The sequence below is a fragment of the Mytilus californianus genome, unplaced genomic scaffold (genome assembly GCF_021869535.1).
Source record: "Mytilus californianus isolate M0D057914Y unplaced genomic scaffold, xbMytCali1.0.p SCAF_3, whole genome shotgun sequence".
NCBI classification, from domain to species: Eukaryota; Metazoa; Mollusca; class Bivalvia; order Mytilida; family Mytilidae; genus Mytilus; species Mytilus californianus.
In genome coordinates, this window is record NW_026262679.1 from 29,241,410 (window position 1) to 29,262,731 (window position 21,322).

At 31.4% G+C, this 21,322-nt stretch overlaps 2 protein-coding genes across 7 annotated transcripts in view; both read right to left on the reverse strand.

Moving 5' to 3' along the window:
• The window catches only part of LOC127734318 (uncharacterized), a 125,074-nt gene that overhangs the window by 50,639 nt on the left and 53,113 nt on the right, over window positions 1–21,322 (reverse strand). The window contains exon 25 of one of the 5 annotated variants that reach the window (XM_052244151.1): window positions 19,197–20,171. The exons of the other annotated variants lie outside the window; for them this stretch is intronic. Coding sequence (XP_052100111.1) covers window positions 20,071–20,171 — 101 coding nt within the window. The 3' untranslated portion in view covers window positions 19,197–20,070. Of the gene's footprint in view, window positions 1–19,196; window positions 20,172–21,322 lie in introns of those variants that run through there. 5 annotated transcript variants of the gene reach the window in all.
• Window positions 476–17,382, reverse strand: LOC127734321 (uncharacterized). 2 transcript variants are annotated; one of them, XR_007997513.1, is made up of 6 exons: window positions 17,277–17,382; window positions 7,529–7,591; window positions 6,532–6,755; window positions 5,048–5,217; window positions 3,968–4,147; window positions 476–492 (listed from the first exon to the last, which is right to left on the reverse strand). XR_007997513.1 is itself a non-coding variant. In XM_052244155.1 (5 exons), exons 1-4 carry the CDS (start codon window positions 7,555–7,557, stop codon window positions 4,031–4,033), a joined length of 540 nt encoding a protein of 179 aa, XP_052100115.1. In that variant the 5' UTR covers window positions 7,558–7,755; the 3' UTR covers window positions 476–492; window positions 3,968–4,030. The 2 variants fall into 2 exon arrangements, 1 of the variants encoding a protein (XP_052100115.1); XM_052244155.1 differs by lacking the exon at window positions 17,277–17,382 and having other exon boundaries at window positions 7,529–7,755.

A 21,322-nucleotide genomic window follows, 5' to 3' on the forward strand; every position in this document is an offset into this window, starting at 1 on the left:
GGAAAACCTAGACAACAAAACTCCATCCTACAGGTAATAGGTTTCTCGTATGGCTAATCACCAGACAGAGTAAAAAATTGATGATTACGGAAACCCAAAGGGCCTTAAATGCCGACCGGCATGAAGAGGATAGGTGAGGTGAGGTAGTTGATGTGTTTGAGCTTTTGATTTTGCAATTTGACAAAGGACTTTCCGTTTTGAATTTTCCCTGGAGTTCGGTATTTTTGTTATTTTACTTTTTACGACAACTGGAACTATTCGTAACGCTCTATTAGCCTTTGTTTAATTTTTAACAAATAGAATAGCTAATGGAACGTAAATAGAAAACTAACAGGGGTCTTGACTCTTCTAAGTAATCAACGATAACATCTACTGCCTTTCCAGAACCTTTCGTCAACAAAACTGGAACGTTTCGTCTTAAAGCTGATTTTATCTGGTGAATAGTACTTATATCACCTTCAACAGCAATCATCAATCTCATATTAATCAAAGCTGAAAATGTATGAAAAATGAAATAAAACTTTGATCAATTCAAAATACATGGAAATGCAAAAAAAAAACCGAATAGACATCAACAAAAGTCGGAAATCACAATTCAGGCGGTGATGCCATAACTTGAGCAAAATACAGTCACCTTTGAAAGTCTTAATGAAGCGTAGTTGAAAAAAAAATAAAAACATTTGAGTTGACAATACGTCAAACTTTAATTCGCTTGGTCAAGAACTCATTGGATGGAAGGAACTGACCAAACAGTTTTTTGAAATATAGAAACTCAAACTGTAGTCAGTGAAAACTTTTTTTAGAAAATTGGTATTTGCCGACTTTTCAACATTAGGGAAAGATGTTCGTAAAAGTAAACATATAAACAGTTCAATTTTTGTCACTTGATTTAAAAATCATGAGAAAGAATTTTTACATTTTTATAAAATATCTACCGATCGAGTTAACACAGTCATCGAAAAAAGATGGAAAATGAAGCCATGGTGAGATTATTTACAAATATTTTTTAGATCCATGCACATCAAGTAGAAAAGATGTGATTGTTAATATATTTGTTCCTTGATCTTTATGAATAGTTGTTTCATTGACAATTATAACACATCTACCTATCTGACATATCAATTTTGCAGAGACAAGACGTTATCATGTATATTTCAAATGAAGACATATCAAAGCACTTACACAACATTTGCGCACTTATTCAATAAATAAATGAGCTTCTTGGAGACAAACAGAAAGAAAAGAGAATAAAGTATTCTGACCAAACATGCATTGTCCTGGTTAGATTTTATTTGAATGATTGGAGACATATATATAAGATATATCATGCGTCAAAGCAGAATATCATATTTCTTGTTCTATTGATAGATTTTGAAAATGTATTCGAATTTATATCAAGGTCATTTTTCGTTGAAACACATGCGTATTTTTATTTTGAGATTTTTGAACAAAATCAACATTTTGCAATAATATTTCTTCACAATAAGTGTATAGTTGGATCGAAATGAGGTCTCAGTACTTAATAATTGGGTATAAAGTTTCATGTTGATCCAGATAAACGTTTGCACTTCAATAATACTTCTCGAAAAAAAAATGTAATTGACAAGTTGTCAAACGTCACTTTTAATTCCCCAATTTCACCAAATAAGTTTTGAATGATCTGTTCATACTATCCTTGATCAAGATGAAATGATAAAATTTCCACTTTATATTATTTACTTTATTTTAGATTAAAACCTGACAAAATTTTGCAATATTTTTCGTCTCAAAATTCTCACGAGGGCCTTTGATAAATAATAAATTTGAGCAAAAGATTCTACATGTTCTTTATTGATTATATTGGTCAAATTCGAAGTAAATAAGACTTTTTACATGTAAATTCAATCCAGTAACAAGTTTATATTTGACAGAGTTGGCTTATTCTAAACAATCATAATTAACAAAATCAGACACCAAAAAGTGAATAATGTATATGGCTTCAAAAAAATATTGCATTACCATTTAAATGGCTTCATAATGCAGAGGTTATTTCGGCACCTTTATATATATATATATATATATATATAAATTACGGAACATGTTAAAGTTGATATTGTCAGATTTATTATAGAAATTGGACACAACACGGTATATGAACTGTAAAGACTTATCAAGTAAATAAATAATATATTGTCAGTTTATTTACTGGTATGAAAATAAGGATTTTTGGTATTAAAGTTTGCTGTTACCAAATTCTAAAAATTATCTAAAATTATGGAATATATCTCCCTCATGCAATGCTATATGATTCCTTGCCCGATTTTGGCTTTACTGTTTTGTCCATTTTGATTTATAAGCTTTTGGATTTTCAAATATTTTGGCCTCGAGTGCAAAATGATTGGAACGGTTTATGTTATTATTCAATTTGAAACTCATTTATCTGTAGGTTTTGGTTTGTTTGTACGCTCACTTAAAAGTGGTTATCATTGCAATCTATAAGAATCAATAATATAAAGGTGAAACAAACCAACCAGATTTTTCCATATATTAAAACATTTTCTTCAAAACAAGAAAAGACATGCATAATGTATTCAACCAAGGTATTATGGGTACAACTTGGATACAGGAGCCAAAGAAAAAAGAACATATGCATTGGCCAAATTGTTTCAATCATTTGACACAAGCTGCATCATTTAATGCACAACACAGCATAGCGCACATAGCGCACATATTGTAATTCCATTCAGCATTGTCAATTAGGTTCTTTTTGACAATGATTGAATTAATTCCATGAATATTAAACCATGCTTGAACTAGCAAAGTGTGTCATATACAATTGAAACATGCAGGAGGAAAACATCAACAAATTCATAAAAAAACATTTCATCAAATAATATAAATGTGAAAGAATAGAGCATGACTTTAAGCTGTCAAGTCCCTGGTTAAATTTCAATATGTATATCTAAGTGAGCGTATAGAATTTATATGCATGTACTTTTAATATTAATCTTATCATCCTGATGATATAACAATATTAGTATTATTTGTGTAAATAGTACTTTTATTCAATTTCTATTGTTATATCATATACTGTTGATCAATAATCTGAGTGTGTGTCAATATAATATATTGAACCCTATTAACTCATTAGAACAAACATATACATTTATTATGATTATAACAAAAAGCAGGTGTATAAACAGTATGTCCAGCTCTAAATTTCCTTAATCTCTGTATTTTACCTTATTAGGAAATCCAGTAATACGTCCTGTGAAAGATGAATATGCTTTCACATGTGTATTTTATATTTTGCTAATTTAACAACTGGCTGATGTGATCAAAAGAAAAAAAAAACAGTAAAACCTGTGTACTGTGTACAGAGCATGAAACTTTGAAATTAAATGGAGAGGTGTTTTTCAATCATAAGTTAGAGTATTGTTCGCATGTTGTTTTTTGAGACCTGTTAAGTAATTACTTGATAATATGTCTTATATGAGACTTGTTAATCAGTTTATTTTTATCACTTGTGATATGTTCACAATTGGCATATTAAGACATTAAGAATAGTTCTGCTTTGCTCAAAATAAACTTTTGATGAAATTTTAATCTGCGACCATATCTGTTTTTCTAACTTATAACTGATTACATATTATTAAGTGGTCTGCTCATTTAAGACATCTGGTATTTGACTATTGCAACTGGAGTACATGAAGTATACTTTAAAGTATTGGTTGAAATAGTTCGAGGTTTGTTGTAATTATATAAATTAGTATGAATATTTTACACTAAATGAAAGATTATAGATAGTTAATTTTCTAAACATCTCGGGATATACAAGATTAAATAAAATTTTACAAAGCAATCTGACTGTAGAACGTAATAATTTTTGGCAGAATATATGCTTATTTATTTTTATTTTGATTGAATTTGTTCGTTGCTAGTTGTCTGCTAGTGTCGTTATATAGAAGACATCATAAATATATAATACCTAGTTCTCCCTCTCGTCCTTTCTCCTTTGATAATAATGGGGTATACTCTTCTGAAAAGGTCTTCAAAAATGGGACAAGTATCGGTTGAACCATCTGTATTTCCTTTGTTTCTGAACATCGCTGAAGACTGGTCTGAGAGTGAGAAGCAAATCAGATTCTTTGACTTTGTTTGCTCCTTCCTGTTTAAATAAACACGATTTTAAATGTTATTAAATGCGTGTAAATTTGAACAAACGCCTTTTAAAATATATGTCATTCTTCAACCAGTGCGATCTAGAGATATAAAGTTTTAACTGGCATTTATTTTTTAACATCCGTGATTTTACCTATTGATACAAAAATGATAAGAAGTCAAATTAGTAATTTTATGTATCGACAGAATGACACAAAAGTTTTAAGCAGTCTGTAATCATTTGTGATAAACACACATGATAACGACCGATACCAATGTTGGATTCATTAAAAGTAAGTATGTATAACCCTGACTGTCACCTTTACCCATAAAGGTTATAACTGTGATTGCCGAAGGGAATAATATATGACAATGAGAACCGAAGTAAATGTGGTACATGTATGCGAGTGATGAAGATATTTTGTTACTCTGAAATAGAAAATTCACTTCCTGGAATATGAACTGAAATCTTTTGTCATGAAAAATCTACGTTGAAAATGATATTCATGTTCGTTATAAAGATATTTCATTTCATTTGAATTTATCCTTCTTACTTTCATCTGTCTGTGTCTTAAGACAAACTTGATGCATAACAAAAACGATTCTTATAACTTTTACACCTCTTCTTCCTACACAATAATTTATTTTCTACAATATATTTTAATGCATGTGATGCTACATCACTGTAGTTATTGCTCCTCATTTTGAAAGCTACATATGTCTGCTCTGCAATAGGTAATATTCATCACCCATTAATCTCTTGGTCGTTAATCTTATTCGACATATAAATGTGTTGTTGCACGCAGAGGGCGATAACAACGTCTTAATCATAACATTAAAAATATATATATAGTTGAGGGGAGCTGAAGCTTAAATCCGTAAATTATTATTATTATCTAATTCATACCTCATCCATTTTTGTCCATGGTCGTATTGCAATTAATGTGTTTCCTTCAATCTTTTCACTAAATGTAGCTCTTCCTAATGTTTCTGAGTTGGTGTCTGCGGTTTCTCTGAATGCATTATGTATCAGTGCGCTAACACCGTCTTTGTTGCCACGGTAAACAACCCAACTCTCTGAAAGTAATTTTAATTCATATTCACTTTATTTATTTATTTATTTATTTATTTATTTATTTATGTTTGTACGTGAGGAAGTAAGCTAATGTAGAAATAACCGTTTGGTGTATACTGTCGCTAAAACAAATCAGAAACACCACTCCTAACAAGTTTCATGAATCGATTAAAACAAACACAAAAGTCAACAAAAAAAAAGGTGAAAATACAAAAACAGTCCAAAGAACACTAAACACAGAAAAAAAAAGATCAACATGAACCTCACCAAATACTGGAGGATAAATAATGTGACATGAACGACGATACGCATTACCTGTTAGATATGCTACATCTGGTGTATTACTTATGTTTATTATATTGTAGAAAAACCACCACCTGATCATGACCATATATGAGAACGGGTTAATTTGTAAAGGTCATTTGAATAATGTATTTTATGAACATTAGCAATAGATGTGTCGATAGTATGTATACACTATATTAATAGGTTGAATAACGTCTTTATATTTACTACTTTAAATTTAGAAATAATGACATACCATCGACAGACTATATAAACTTATAACGACCTATCGATTTAATAAATCAAAATATTAAATGTATTCCAAGAGGTCAGGACGTATTCAGTTCTGATCCGTTCATTTCAACTAAGAACAATGCGTAATATTTTTTTTAAATTATTGTCAATACATTATAAAGGTCAACAGATAAAAAGTTGTTATTCAATTATGAAGATTTCCAGAATTTCACATTTATTTGCAAAGAATGTTCTTATGTTGTTTGAAATTTTCATAACGATCAATCTGAAGTGCTTTAAATTATATGTGATCGCTTGACCATTATACATTAAATAACATTCATTACTGTTTTGATATTTGCATGACGTGCTTCTCGGTGGTGTGTGTCAAATAGTTGTGAAATTATGCCCGTCAATCTTGCATTTTTTTTCAAGCGCGTCTCAAGCGTGCGGTAATTGTTGTCATTTTAATTTTCGATAGATTGTTTTCAACGGACTACTTTTGCAACCGTACACAAATAAAAAAACAATGTTCACAATGGACGAATGTTAGAATACTCGAAATGAAAAGTATAATATAAGGACTCAACTCAATTTTCCCGTGTTTATTATTACATATTATTGATTTATGCAGTCAAAACATTAACATAAAAGTCTTTCTATACTTTATTCGTGTCCAAGTCGATTTACACAAATCAAAACCTCCGAAAATAAAACAGACTTAAGATAGAAATAAAATTGAATGATGGAAAAATTATATATAAACACCAATAACAAATAATTGTTATTTTCCATACTTTTGACTCCTTGAATACACTGCAAAAGTCCAGATGTAAAGGCTGTTGTATTCCATGGTTTTGGAACATAACTCTCCGAGTCACCGATTACTGCTAAAACGAGACCTGGTAAGCTATTGTCGTGTCCTTTAGCAGCTACGTATACTGATCGTCTAACAGTGCTATAAATCTCACTTAAATCATCTTTACGTATTTTCGATTGTGTAACCTGTATTTCTTTACACCTAGAAGTAAAGTACAACACTATTTCATTTTATTTTCTGAGAGTGAAGCTTTGTTTAGTGGCGTAGCTGCAGCGTAGCATTGTAAGCATGTACTTATAAATAATTTTAACAATTTTATTTTTTCCAATAAGAATTTTACGATAATCGTTGACCTTCTGTAGGGGGCTGCCGCCCCAAGACCCCCTGTTTACAATTTATTTTCCAGTGGCTACGCCATTGATTGTTTGTTACAACTGTTTTTGTAAGAGTTATTGCAATAAATTCAATTGGTACAAAAATCAATAAGCAAATTACAATAACATTGATGGTACCAATTTTACTGTCCCAGATGTGCATTTCGACCATTAATGTCTCTTCAGTGATGCTTGAGTCCAAAGTATATGAAAAATTCCTAACTCTGACATTCATTATCAGATACCATATACTAGAAAACTGTAAATTATTGCCTGGAGTTTTAATATGGTTTTTGACCCGAGGCATAGATTGTTTTAGTATTTTTTTTTACTTTGTAATGCTCTTCAACTTTATATTTGATGTGGCTTTCAACTATTTTGATTCGAGCGCCACTGATATGTCTAATGTAGACAAAACGCACATCTGGCGTACCAAATTATAAGCCTAGAATCTTTGATGATTTTGTTGATAAGTTTTGTTTTTAGAGAAAGATATTTGAATTGCATTCTTGGCTATTTTGGAGAATAGTTCGTTACATGATACCTTCTTTTCAGACTTCTTTTTTGTTTGTTTGTGTGTCATTTAAATGCTGCGCTTACCTTGTGGCCGGCAACAATTTGTAACTCATTGTCGTAGTTCATCTGTATTACTGGTATCGGTACCTGTGAGAACAGAAATTCAATAACTAAATGCACAACAGGTAGAGTAAAAATCAACGTTTTTTATCATGTGTTGAAATTCCCAGATCACGATAAGGACTTCCGTGTATGTGCGTAGCTATTTGTAGTCTTGTAAACACATCCATTTTCTGACATAAAAGTTCACGAGGCAGAGGTGTTCACCTTTATAAGTGTAACAACATAATTGAAAAACTGCATTTAAAGATATAACTTCACGTTTATATATTACCGTTGATCGGGAACTCGTCAACACTAGTTAAAATATATTTTTACATGCATTAAGTCTTCATATTAATTCAAATGTAATCAGAGATAATGGCACAAAAACGAGTTACTCAAACCATATTTTAATTTTTGTCATTATTTGATCTTTTGTGGTCTGATTGAAATTTGGATTTAAAAAAAAAAAATTCTAAACAATAAACAATAAGATGGTTTGTCGAACTCAAAATGTCATTCGAGGTACACTTACGATATCTATAAACGATTCATTCGTGAATGATCTTATGTCTGTTCATGTGCAACCTACATTTACATTTTGTATTTTTAAATCGGGCCACTTTTATTAGTTGTGGTATTTTTGAGTCCACTGTCAACGAAACATTTTTTACTACTAGTGTTCTTTTTTTTCAAAGAGGATGTTGGGTAAACTTGAATTACATAGGAACCAAACAAAACAAACAACTAAATGTGAATAAGAATGTACACTTAAATCTGGATACCTATCCAATACCCTTCGCAACGAAACAGCGCCTTAATTGCAATTCCTCCTTTCAATCTCCAAGTGCGACCTTCAACATATTGAAACTCCTTCACCATCATAGCGCAGTTCATGACGACTGACGACTCCTAGCACCGGTTTGATTGGACCTTTTTTGCTAGAAGTCTTTACGATACATTTAAGAAACAGATACTAATATGTGTGTTTTCGTTACGGAAAATAATACGTTAAATGAAATTAAAGACGTCACTGGTGACACAAACGTATCAATCATAGACAAACAAAACCATATAGAATATAGTCATCATAAAAAAATATTATTGGAAAATAGAAATAATGAGATTACCGTTATCATGGTTATGAAGTTAAATTAACAGTTTAGTCGTCATGAGTCTCAAAAATAAAATCTAGTTTCATATGTATCCATTTTAATTAATCTAAAAAAAGAGCCCCACGCTTTTATTTTCGTTTTCATAATGTCAAAAATTCCTGAATAAAATAATTACGAAGCGAAGTCTTGTCATAACTCGTTACATGTACCAAGTATGCATAAGCAATACATTTAGTATTTGTATAGAACGACTGAAATATAAATCAGTAGTTTTACGATACTTTCGGTATAACTGAACTCATAACCAAACAATCTTTAATCAATATTGTTTTCTATTAGTACGTTATTGACGTCTTCTTGTTAGTTTTTTAATTTATTTATTGAAACTCCATATACTGTATGAGTTTTTCTTTCTATTTTTGCAAGATATCTGAAATTACCTCGATCAAAGTATTTGCGGTGACTGAAATTTTCAAAAAAAACTCGATCTAATATTCTCTTTCTGTTAAAATATTACATATAATATTTTTTTTTAATTTTATTTTTTTATCGGATCTGTGTAAAATGTTCGATTTTCCATTCATATACTATACATGTGCGTTATATACTGATAAGCAATGCAAATTCGTTTTCAATCGTTAAAGTAGTTTGCATTCCAAAAATTATATACAAATAAATGTCTGTTGGTCTTTTTTTCTTTTTTTAGCCATGGCGTTGTCAGTTTATTTTCTACTTTGAATGTCATTTTGAGATCTTTCGCTTCTCTTTTTCAAAATATAGAAGGTTTTATTTTTTCAAAATAATTTGGTTGAATCTGTATCTATGCTGAGTTTATTTATTAGCCAAATTGCTATGTGAACCATTGATTGGAATTCAAGATAATATTATCCTGCATACACATTTTTAGAATAATCATGCAGAGCTATGAACGAACTAAGCCACCCTCTAATACAAAAATTGTGGAGATGTGGTATCATTGCCAATGAAAAAGCTGTAGACCTTGATGGACGAAGGACAAATAGGTGAACAATAACAGGTCACCATACGACTTTCAAATATTTTTTTTCTCAACCATATACATATATTACTCGAAAGACTATGGTTTTTAACTATCGAAAAGCGTAGATGGCATAGCAAGATTTGGCACACTGTTTGACAGATTTTGTGTTTTCAAAGCTCATTAACTTCGTATTTATCCGGCCTTTCGTCAATTCTATTGGAGCATAACCGTCGAGCGTTATGTTTTTTTTAAAAGGTATAAGCCTGGTATCTTTGATATATGTTTTATTAAGCTATGAGAAAAATGCATTTCACATTGTAAGCTTAGATATAGTCTGATTGACAAATGGCGTATGCGTCTAATATAGCGTTGTATCATCGTCGTCTTTGTATTTTCAAAGTCGAAAAGTGAAAATGCGAAATTGAAAAATGAATTTATTTTAGTGTACACCTGAGATCATTCCGGTTTTTGGTTTTGTGTGTGTTACTCAGTCATAATTTTTCTATTTTGTGTTATTTTGTCTTTTTTCTTTTTTTTTTTTTACCATGGCGTGGTAAGTTTGTCATCGACTAATGAGTTTAAATATCCCCTTATTATCTTCCGCCTCTCTATTGAGTACTCAACCTCAATAGACTAATAAGCAGTTCTTCAGTCAAAAGGATTAATTCACGAAAGTCACTAACAAACTTCTGAATCGACATATTAATCAAAACACCTGTATTTCGTAAATGAAGGTATACTGCATGGATTATTCATTGTCAATTATTTTGGAACACACGAAATACATGTATGGTAATTTCAGAAAAAGTTTATTGCAGGCGTGTCCATGAATTTTGATAAAATCATTTTAACCAGTTGTCATAATTGACAATCTCGAATGGGACAAAATACTGGAAAAAAAGCAAATTAAATCTCAACGCTACAGCATATAACTTTACAGAAAGTTTACGCTTACCAACGTCAAAAGAAAGACGGGAGATAAGTCTAATTCGGTAGGTTACATTCGAGGAAAATATGAGGGGATTGTAAATACAACAATTGGAACATTTCCGTCGTCATCTGTGAAGCGAATATTCCATAACGGTCTACCAAATCGTGATGGTGTTCGTAAAATGTTTGAAGGAATGACTTTAACTTAACCATTTGAACCTCTTGGCATCATTGCTTTCTTTTTAAGCAGCAACCCTCTATCAAGTAAATCTTGAAAATCATGTATTGAACCTTTTCATGAAAAGGTGCCGTCTTCAAATAATATATATTTATACGCAGAAAACTCCTTACATCACTGACCCCAAATATAAAATATCATGTGCACAGCTTCATGTCACTTAACAGAAAATCCATCTAATCTTGGTACAAATTTGTCGCATCTTTTTTGGGGAGTTGTTGTGAACTGGTGAAGAATTATGTTGCCTGTCGTGTCCAAAGAATGTAAGCAGAAATGGGAAAGTCCCATTTTTAGGAAACCGTAAACACTCATATAAAATTATCAGATGCATAAATTCGTGTCCTGTTGAAGAATCTCTGTAGGTTTGAATGAATTCTGATAACCCGTTCAAGAAGTCCAAGGTATTAGTGGGTACGTAAACTGTGACACGTACAATGCAGAGGCAGATGTATTCACTTTGTGTTACCGCACCTGGGTGATGTAAGACTACACAATCATATAGTAAAATATGAGGACTTTAGATAAGTTGAAGATCACCGACGAAATCTCCCCACAAACATAACGAAGACACGATGGCCAAAAACTGTTATTTGATTTTAAAAAGATCAGAACAAAGATAGAAAAAATTGTAGCCATCCTTGTCATCGGAACTGACACTTCACATTTTTTGTAGCAGTTCCAAGGGTTTTGTGATTGGTGTAATTCTTTTTAAAGTTGTTATTGTTTAAAGTTAAACACCTATAACTTTAAAGTGGTAATAAACATCAATTTTAGGTAATATCTTCCGATCAAATTTTTGGAATTTTATAGATTAAGTGAACAAAACAAAGTATATTTGCATGACTTAAGGATTGTATTCATATAAGGAATGCTTGATAATATGAAGTATTAAGAATTGTAACATGCATTCGAATAAATCAATACCGATAAGTTAAAATTTTATGAGATTCACTTTTAGCTCACCTAGCCCAAAGGTTCAAGTGAGCTTTTTTCATCACTTGGCGTCCGTCGTCCGTCGTCGTCGTTAAATTTTACAAAAATCTTCTCCTCTGAAACTGCCCGGCCAAATTTAACCAAACTTGGCTATAATCATCATTGGGGTATCTAGTTTAAGAAATTTGTCCGATAGCCCCGCTTGCCAACCAAGATGGCTGACATGGCAAAAAATAGAACATAGGGGTAAAATGCAAGTTTTGTCCATTATTTTGAAAACCGTTATAAATAGAGAAAATCTAAGAGGAGCACAAATTTTCAGAATGTTGAGCTCTACCAATTGTTCATATATTTCAAAACTGTCAGACGACTTCTTATAGGTGTTATTTCCCTTAAATGACAAATTTTACCATTTTTATTCATTTTTGCCTATTCTCTTGAAAACTATAATAGATAGAAAGAAACTTTAAACTGCAAAAATAATCAGCAAGACAAGTTCATAAATAAATCTCATGGACATATCGACTCCTTATTAGAGTTATTGCACTTTGATTTTTTTGCGTTTTTGTCTTATATCACAAATATTATAAAAAAATAAAATAACAAAAATACCAAGGAAAATTCAAATCGGAAAGTCCCTTATCAAATGGCAAAATCAAAAGCTCAAACACATCAAACGAATGGAAAACAACCGTAGATAGCTAGAAACTTAAACAAGCAAAAAGGAACAGCAAGACAAGATCTACAATTAAGACAAATGGAGAAAATCGTCCGACAACTCCTTATCAGAGTTATTGCCCTTTATTGACAATTTTTACCATTTTTTTTTGGGGGGGGGGGGGGGGGGGCGTTTTGTCTTATTTCTTAAAATTTATAATAGATAAACAGACACTTTAAATTACAAAAATGAGCAGCAAGGCAAGATCTACTAACAAGTCAAATTCTGCCGATATAGTTAGTGGGCTGTCCCTCTTTATAGGAGTGGTTGCCCTTAAATGAGGATTTGTTTTTACCCTCGTTTGTGTTTTGAGCAAAACCTAAAGAAGATAGAGGGACACTAAACAGACTAAATAATCACCAATACAAGATCAACAAAACATGAGATTTTTGTCATGAATTATATTCTCGTCTACAATGTTGGAGAGTATCCTTTATTAAATATGCACATAGACCAAGGTGAGCGACACAGGCTCGTTAGAGCCTCTAGTGTGTACTTTAGTGTATTCAGGACAGCTGAACTTTCAAGACTTAACTTTTTATCGGCCATGAAAATTATAAGATTGATAGATCGTTGGTGTTCAACGCTACTTTCATTACTATTGGTTATATCGCGGCCAGTTTTCATTGATGCAGGACGCCGGAGTACCAGGAGAGAACCATATTATAGAGAAAGCTATAAGACTTTGACTGAATATGAAAGGGATGTTGCTGTATAGTTTATTTCTTATCTGTTTGGTTTGAATTAGGGGTCTGACACTTAAAGAACCCAAACATTTCGAAAGGTTTTGAAACATACAGCTAAGGTTATCTACATTTCATAGTATATCTACAAATTCAAAGTTTTGTGAATGATTAATTTGTAATTATGACCATATCAATAATAATTCATGTCAACACAGAAGTGCTGACTACTGATCTGGTGATACCTTTGGGAATCATACTATTCTTGTTACACTCATCATTCACCAAGTGTTAACAGGGTAAAGCTAGAAATATGATCACATGAACTTGCCTGCATTAACCATTCTGTATTTTTATCGTGCAATCACGGTTAATTGTAAAACACAAAAAGAACCAAACGTATTCTGTCAAAAATCAGGATATTCAAGTTGTACATGTATTAGTAAATTTGATCTAATGGAATCAATCCTGTCTAGTAGATTCAGATAAGAAAATTTCCTTGAATTTATTCTTTTTACACTAGTGATCTAAAACGGTAATTTTGTTCGCACAGCTCTTAAATGACTGAACAATAAATCATTAAAAGAGGGACGAAAGATACCAGAGGGACAGTCAAACTCATAGATTGAAAATAAACTGACAACATTAAGGTAGCACTATGATCTGACTTTTCCGTCTCCAACCAATAGTCTTAAAAGATAATTCTCTCCAAAACCTCTCAATGGAATTTTTAAATCTTTAATTCATTTAATATATGAAATATTAATTACTCTTTAATCAGTAGATACATTTAATTTTGATATAATCATTTAAAAAGGTAGCTCAGTAACTGCCAAAAAGTGCTCTTCAACCTTGAATGAAAATAGTACATTCAGGTGAAATGGTAGAAAAAAATTGTATTGATCCCTTTAATTGACTATATACAAGATACAAAACAGTGTCTCTAATTTTTTATATATCCCTCTGTTTAGAAGATATATTAATTTATTTGCTGGGTGCCAATTCTCATTTCACCTTTCATCTTTGAAGACCTATAAATTCATTCAGAAATAGATTCTCCAAAACCTGGGACACGGGTTTGTAGAAAATACTCCCTTTAATCACATATGTCAAAGTTAAACTTTAGGGGATACCCTTAACAATTCTATTTTCATTTTTTATAACAATTCCCAAGAAAAATTGTTTTGAAAAACAAAACTAAAAATCCCTTTTCAACCCCTATACATGCAACATAAATATAAAAATTCCTCTGCGAATACCCCAGGAGTGTTCTTACACCATTATTTGTTTAATAGAACCACACAGTTTTTTTCTATTATACCCTCAAACTGGAAATTTTCATAATTTGTGCACTGTCCATCCCCTAACAACAATAATTTAGCATTTGCCGGGTTTGAACTCACGGATTTTACCAACATCTGTAATGTAGTAATTAAATATGGTCACAGCTTCCCCCTTTTTAGACAGACTAAAATAAGAGAATATTGAAAGCGATTAGCTGCATATAATAATTATTTAACATAATTCTCATTATGAAATAACAAGTATCATTCATATCTTAAAAGGGATATATGGTACAGGGAAATTATCTAGGACACAGAAACTTAAAGTATACATTAAAATATATGTTCGTACTACCTATTGTTCTCTACAAAATAGAACACAAATTCGTAAAGTGCAGTAAAACAAATCAATGTTATCAATGTGATTTGTTTAAAATAAGGATTGTTGCTGGTGTCAGATTCAAAAATAAAAATGTCTTGCTTTAGTAAGAACATTTGTCAGCGGCTTTTAAAAGCTACTGTTACATATTCATATTAATCTACTAGTAAATGTGTCCTTACTTTAGGGTTTTTTTTTCTTCCATCTTTTTTCCCTTTGTACATTTTTTTTGTTTACCTCCATAGTTATGTACATTAAGTTTGATTGCAACACAATATGATAAGACCGCATTATTTTTCTTGTGGTCATGGATTAAGAGCTGGACACTTGGTATCAACAGATGATTAAAAGATAAACTCCTCCCATATGCTCTTATATATAAGGTATTTACCATGTGATTTTATTCACATAACTTATTTATTGATGTACTCCCTGTTGTGACATCATAATGACTCACGGATTTTTACCAAATGTTCAATTTTAAAATAATGTGATAAAAAATAATTCATTAAAAAATCATTATTAGGCTGTAGTGCTACCTTAAGTCGTGTTCAGTCTTTCAGTCAATTTAAAGATTTATCCACTGCGGTATATTCAGTACGGTTCTTACAATTCACTTTCAGTCAACTCGATACTGTTTAGACAATTCGCTTGAAGACGATTCGATACTTTTCAGTAGCATTTCAGACAATTCAATATGATGTTGATGTGTTCAGGTAAATAACAACTACTTACAGTCTGAATATAGCCTAAACAGATCTTAATTGACTGCGAGCGAATTGTCTGAACAGTATTGATTTCACTGCAGTGGATAAGTCTAGAAAAACTGACTGAAAGTATAAATTACATATGAAATTAGTCTTATCACCGGGGGTGTGCTCACATAAGCAACACGGCGGGTGTAACATGTGGAGCAGGATCTGCTTACCCTTTCGGAGCACCTGCGATTACCTCCGGTTTTTAGTGGGGTCCGTGTTGCTCAGTCTTTAGTTGTTTATATATTGTGTTTTGTATACTGTTGTTTTTCTTTCTGTCTTTTTCTTTTTTTGCCATGTTTATTCTCGACTTATGAGTTTTAATGTCCCTTTGGTAACTTTCACCTCTCTTTTATTGTTCATTGTTCAGTCATTTAGAAGCTGTTCAGATCAAAACAATCGTTTCAGATAAAAAAATGTTTACAAGTGTTAAATAGGTGTTCAATATTAGCAGAAGTAGTCTTGGTCTTTTAACAGTTGGTCTCTTGTAGAGTTGTCTCATTGGCAATCGTACGACATCTTCTTTTTTATATTAACAAAAGGGGATGGATTTGAGCATCCAGAATTGGTTTTACTAAAAGCCTGGTATCTTTGATTTATTTTTACTGATATTTATGTCCAGGTAGGAAGTAAAGTTAGTACGGCAATGAGAACATTATTTTCTGTAAAAACCTGTGCAAGTAAATCAACGCTCTGTTAAGTACCTTGTACCATTTGTAGAAACTACCTGATAGATATCTTTCCACTTTTCTTACGAATACATGTAGCCTGAATAAGTACGTACAGGAAAGGTGTGTGGTGGAATGAAAACAGTTTCAGATGCGCGCAAACCTATCCTTATGCCTATATATACATCTACCTTATATTGGGTCGGTAAAGTAAGATTCGCCATCCTTTTAGGCCTCTTTTTCATCTAGCTCTCAAGTTTTGGTGCTTGGCTTTCATGTTGGGTTGTCACACTGATGAAGGTAAATCAAGGGAAGCCAATCGGTCGCACCGAATGTGAAGTGTTATCGACATTTTAAAATACAGACTAAACAATTCTACACAATATAGTTCCCAACAGAAAACACTTACAAAAAATGCATACTTAAGCCATGATATTTACATAATACACCATATATGCACTATAAATTATCTTATGACAAATATTGTCAAATTATAAGCCAGTTGTATTAAATTGAGTAAAACTGTAATGGTTAAGAATGATGTTCTACTGCTTAACTCACTTCCAGGTCTTATCAACTATTCAAATGTATTTCCTATTCTCTTACTTTGGATTTCAGCCAAAAAGGAGGGATTGAGCATAAAGGACACTTTTGTAACTGAACTGTGAAAACTTTTTATGGAGTAAAATTTCTTTCGACGTATAGCGCAGCTATGTTTTGCTGATATCCTTCATATGTACAAACTATAAGACAAATGTTTGTTGAAATTTAAACTGGAATTAAAACGCATTCTTTAAAAGTATTTCCCATAACTATAACTTACAGTCTCATTCTTTCACGTTTTAAGTTTTGAGAAATGTCATGTGCATGAGCAAATATTGCGCATACATTCTGTGACTTAATTACTGCCTTGTTAACCTTTCGAAATTCAGTTTATTTAACCGAAGGAAAAATATTACAACCGTTATCATAGTTGAAAACATTTTGTAAACCAAACTTTGTTAAAATATTTATCTATAAATACTTACATTGACTGCATTGTAAAGATTTCGGATACTCGTGCTGCTCAACTAATTATGAATTTATATAACTTTTGATTTACTGATTTTGCAATCAAGGTCATTTGTTTAACAAATCTATAAATTTTAATAAAGGCTATGTGTATGAATATCAATTAGGACAAGAATTTAAAGGGACAATTAAAAATTGTAGTTTTATGTCAGGCTTCTAAAAATTAAACAGGTTAATAGAATGCATGTAGTGCAATCAATATCGTATAACTTCGTTGTGTATCTCTTTCTCTGAACTGTCAGTGACATTTTATCAAATTAATATTATAACAAATGTTGATATTGCCATATTAAAATAAAACAACCTATACATGATATTAACCTACTTTAAGCCGGTAATATCAAGGACCCTTTGAAATATGATGTATGGCTTTCGGGATTTATCCTTTAAAACTATTCAGCATTGGTTAAGGATTGCAGTTTCAATGATCATTCAAATGTTGCATCTAGTACTTTCAATAGAGTAATGTATTTTCAATCACCTGTACAAACTGTTTATTTTTGTTGATATATTTTTCCATAGTTTTTTTTAAATTTTAGCTTTAATTTTTGTGCAAATGTGATAAACAAATATATTTGTATTGTGGTCGAAAAAGTGAAACAAATGTAAAGAATTTAGACAAATATGTTTATCTTGCTCTTATCTGATACAACACCTGTCAATATTTGACCGATATAGCGTAATCAGAAATGTCTTCATCGCTAGTGTTTTATACCGGCAGACATTTCATCATTTTACGTTTGTGAGTTGTGCATGTATCAGATGCGAGTCCACGATGTTTCGCGAAATCCCTTTCGTATGTACAGGAAAGGCTTAAACTTGAATTTGTAGAAAACTGAAGGAGACAGGCACCGGTGATCCCTCTTGAATCAACCATATGTATATAAATAGAAAATATGGAGTGTTAAACAATTTACCTGTACGTTAAGCAAACTAACCTTCAGGGATGCCTTGTCAAGTTATGTAGGCACGGTAATTTATGTAACAGCTTATAGTGCAATAACCTTTAAAATATAGATTATCCCATTAATATCGATATCATTAATTATTCTCAAAAAAAAAAACCGAACTTCATCCTCCCGCCTTAAGAACTGTTAGAAATTCAGTTTAAACCATACCTAGCTTAATTTACAGCCCAACTAATATTTTATTTGATGAAAAGATAAATGACTGAATATAAAACGACCGCAAAAAAAAAAAGTATATTTTACAAGTATGTTTGTCTGGCGGAGAATTGTCTTAATGGAAATCATATCGCACGCATCCTTTTATTTTTATATTATTTACTTTGAATGTCATAACTTTAAACGTTTTGTTCGATTAAATTGTCTATAAAACCACAATCTTTCTTTCAAGTTTGAATCATTGAAATTCTGAAATTTTGTGTTCCCTTCGCTAAATTTCTACACGTGGTTTTTGTATATAAACGAATACATACGAGTATTGCAATGAAAAAAAGATTGCATCCCACCTAGCTGTATTTTCAGAACCTATGTATCCACGCATAGATTTTACATTTGCAGCACTCAACTTTATATCTTCAGCGCTACACTGGACACCTCCAGTGTAAGTCTCCGTACAATACATATTGGGTTATGATGGAATCTATTAAGTATCGATACAGACAAAATTCAAATACCTTACTAAAATATTAAATTCATAACCTTTTAGAATATATTTGTTCAAAGGATCAGTAAGTTTTAAGGATCGAAGTAAAATTTATAGCATCTTTAAACAACATCAACACAAAAATTAAGACACTCATTTTTTTTGTAAAATATATTTCTTTTATTTGTAGGGTTATATGACTGTAATGCATACTATCTCAATACTAATAAAGGATAACATCATACACAGAGAAAAGATATAAAACGGTAAATACACAACTAACAATTTATTTATCAAAGAACTTTATACAGAATACAGCTAAAACTAATTCCAAATAGACCAGAATATGATTGCAAAACTAATGCTGCTTTTGTTGAAAGCTAATACACATAAAAATTTATAGAACATATCATGTCTGTTAACGTCGATGTTATGACAATACAGGGGTCTAGGGGTTTAAGCAGTTTTTATCCCTTGCAGATTTATGTAAAAGGACAATTGAAGTTTGTATTTAAAATTATAGACCATTTTCGTTTATCTTCTAATCAGGTTTTGTTTTTAACTATCTGAAGTATTATACATATCTTTTGAGACTTTTTGGGTTTGTTCATTGTTGAAGTCCGTACGGTGACTTACTGTTGCTTACATAATTGGTCTCTGGTGAATAGAAGTCTCATTAGCAATCATACCTCATTGTCTTATTTTATATTAGCATGTAAGTTCTGTGGTATTCAGTATGCGAAAGAAAATGCAAATCCTGCTCCACTAGGGGCACTCGTTATGTTTCTAGAAGTGTCCAAAATAATTGCCAGTTTAAATGTTTCTTTAAGTAATACCTTGAATGTATATTGAGTTACATAGCATCTATTCAAGATTCTTGAAAGAACTTTATCCCGTTCTTCTTATCAAATTGATTTCCTTGAAAATGTCCGTCGGACAATTAAATCAAATTTTACTCAGAAGTTACAAAACATTTCGTATGTTTGTGCGGATTCCTTTTGTGTCTAAATGTCACCGAAATCTTCTATTTGGAAGAGATAAAACCTTTTAATGTGGTTTGCCACAAACGAATACATCATAAAAATAGCTACTGGCTATGCTACAATTTCCTTTAAACTTAACAGCAATGTTATCTAAATATATCTAATTTCTAGTCATTTCGTTGTAGAGACGACTGTTGGCATATTTCGCTTGCAGCTTTATTAGCGTGTCAGGTTCGAGAGAACATGCTTCAATGCACTTTTCTAAAAAGACAACATTTTCAATTAACAAAAATAAATATATATATATATATAAATGAAATGTGTATTTAACAGATTTGTGTGTGAGACAATAAAAAAAATATTTGCAACTCACAATCTGACGTTAGTTTAAGGACGTTTTTGAAAAAAGTGTTCACACCACCGTTAACATTTTTTAAGATCATTATTCAGAATAGCAAAAATATTTAAGCTGACTTTGCAACTTATACCTGATATAAAAGTTGATAATTCGTCTACAAATGCTAGCTACCAAATGTCTGAATTTGCAAACGTTAGCCTCTAAATAACTGTTTTGATATATTTGTGTGCATTGAAAAGAATGTCAGTTGTTTCAAATATATTCATTCATTTAAGATTGATAACAGATTACTATTGTGTCTCAATGATATACTTCATATTTTAGCTATTTGAACAATAAACATATATAGAGAGCTAGATTACTTCTGTTTCAAATCTCTTTCAGTTTGCCTATATCATTTTTATCATTTTCTGTATGAAAAAAGATGTATTTCAGTACCGATACCTTACTTATCGTATCGATTAAATGAACGACAATAGAAATGAATACATGTATGTGAGCAAATCTACAATGGTTTTCAATCCAACATTAAAAGGATGCAATTTTGGGCCACGTTGGCATACACAATTTTCTGTAAAGCATTATAAAGATTCACTTAAAGTATAAGCAGGTATAAAAGACCCTACAAGCCAAAAACTCCCGACAGAAGCGAAAAATAATGACGTACAAAAAAGTCAAATAAAAATGAAAGGTATATACTATATACCTTTCGCATGACGGTATAGTTACAAGATATTGTGGAGTGACACAAGTTTTACAAGAACAAAAATCCATGTTTAGCCTTTAAAAATCATTTGTCGTTCGTTGCATATGGTTTAAGCGCTGTCGTATTAATGATAGCACTCATATTGCATTTTAAAAACGTCGAGAATGCAATGTTAATAGTTGCTACTGATGTATTTCCGGGAGGAGAGAGACTTAAACTCGGGAAAACTTCCTCGTAGCTCATGGTCCAGTTGGATGAAAGGTATGGTTCAGTATATAGACAGAAATATAGTTTTTTTATATAGATTAGACCGTTGGTTTTCCCGTTTGAATGGTTTTATACTAGCCA

What these genes read in the sequence shown, in the direction of transcription:
- LOC127734321 (XM_052244155.1), bottom strand. Translation starts at nt 7,557, where the DNA reads ATGAGTTACAAATTGTTGCCGGCCACAAG. An exon ending in AAATTGTTGCCGGCCACAAG is followed by an intron (nt 6,756 to 7,528) that starts GTAAGCGCAGCA and finishes CTTTACTTCTAG; the next exon opens with GTGTAAAGAAATACAGGTTA. An exon ending in GTGTATTCAAGGAGTCAAAA is followed by an intron (nt 5,218 to 6,531) that starts GTATGGAAAATA and finishes AATTACTTTCAG; the next exon opens with AGAGTTGGGTTGTTTACCGT.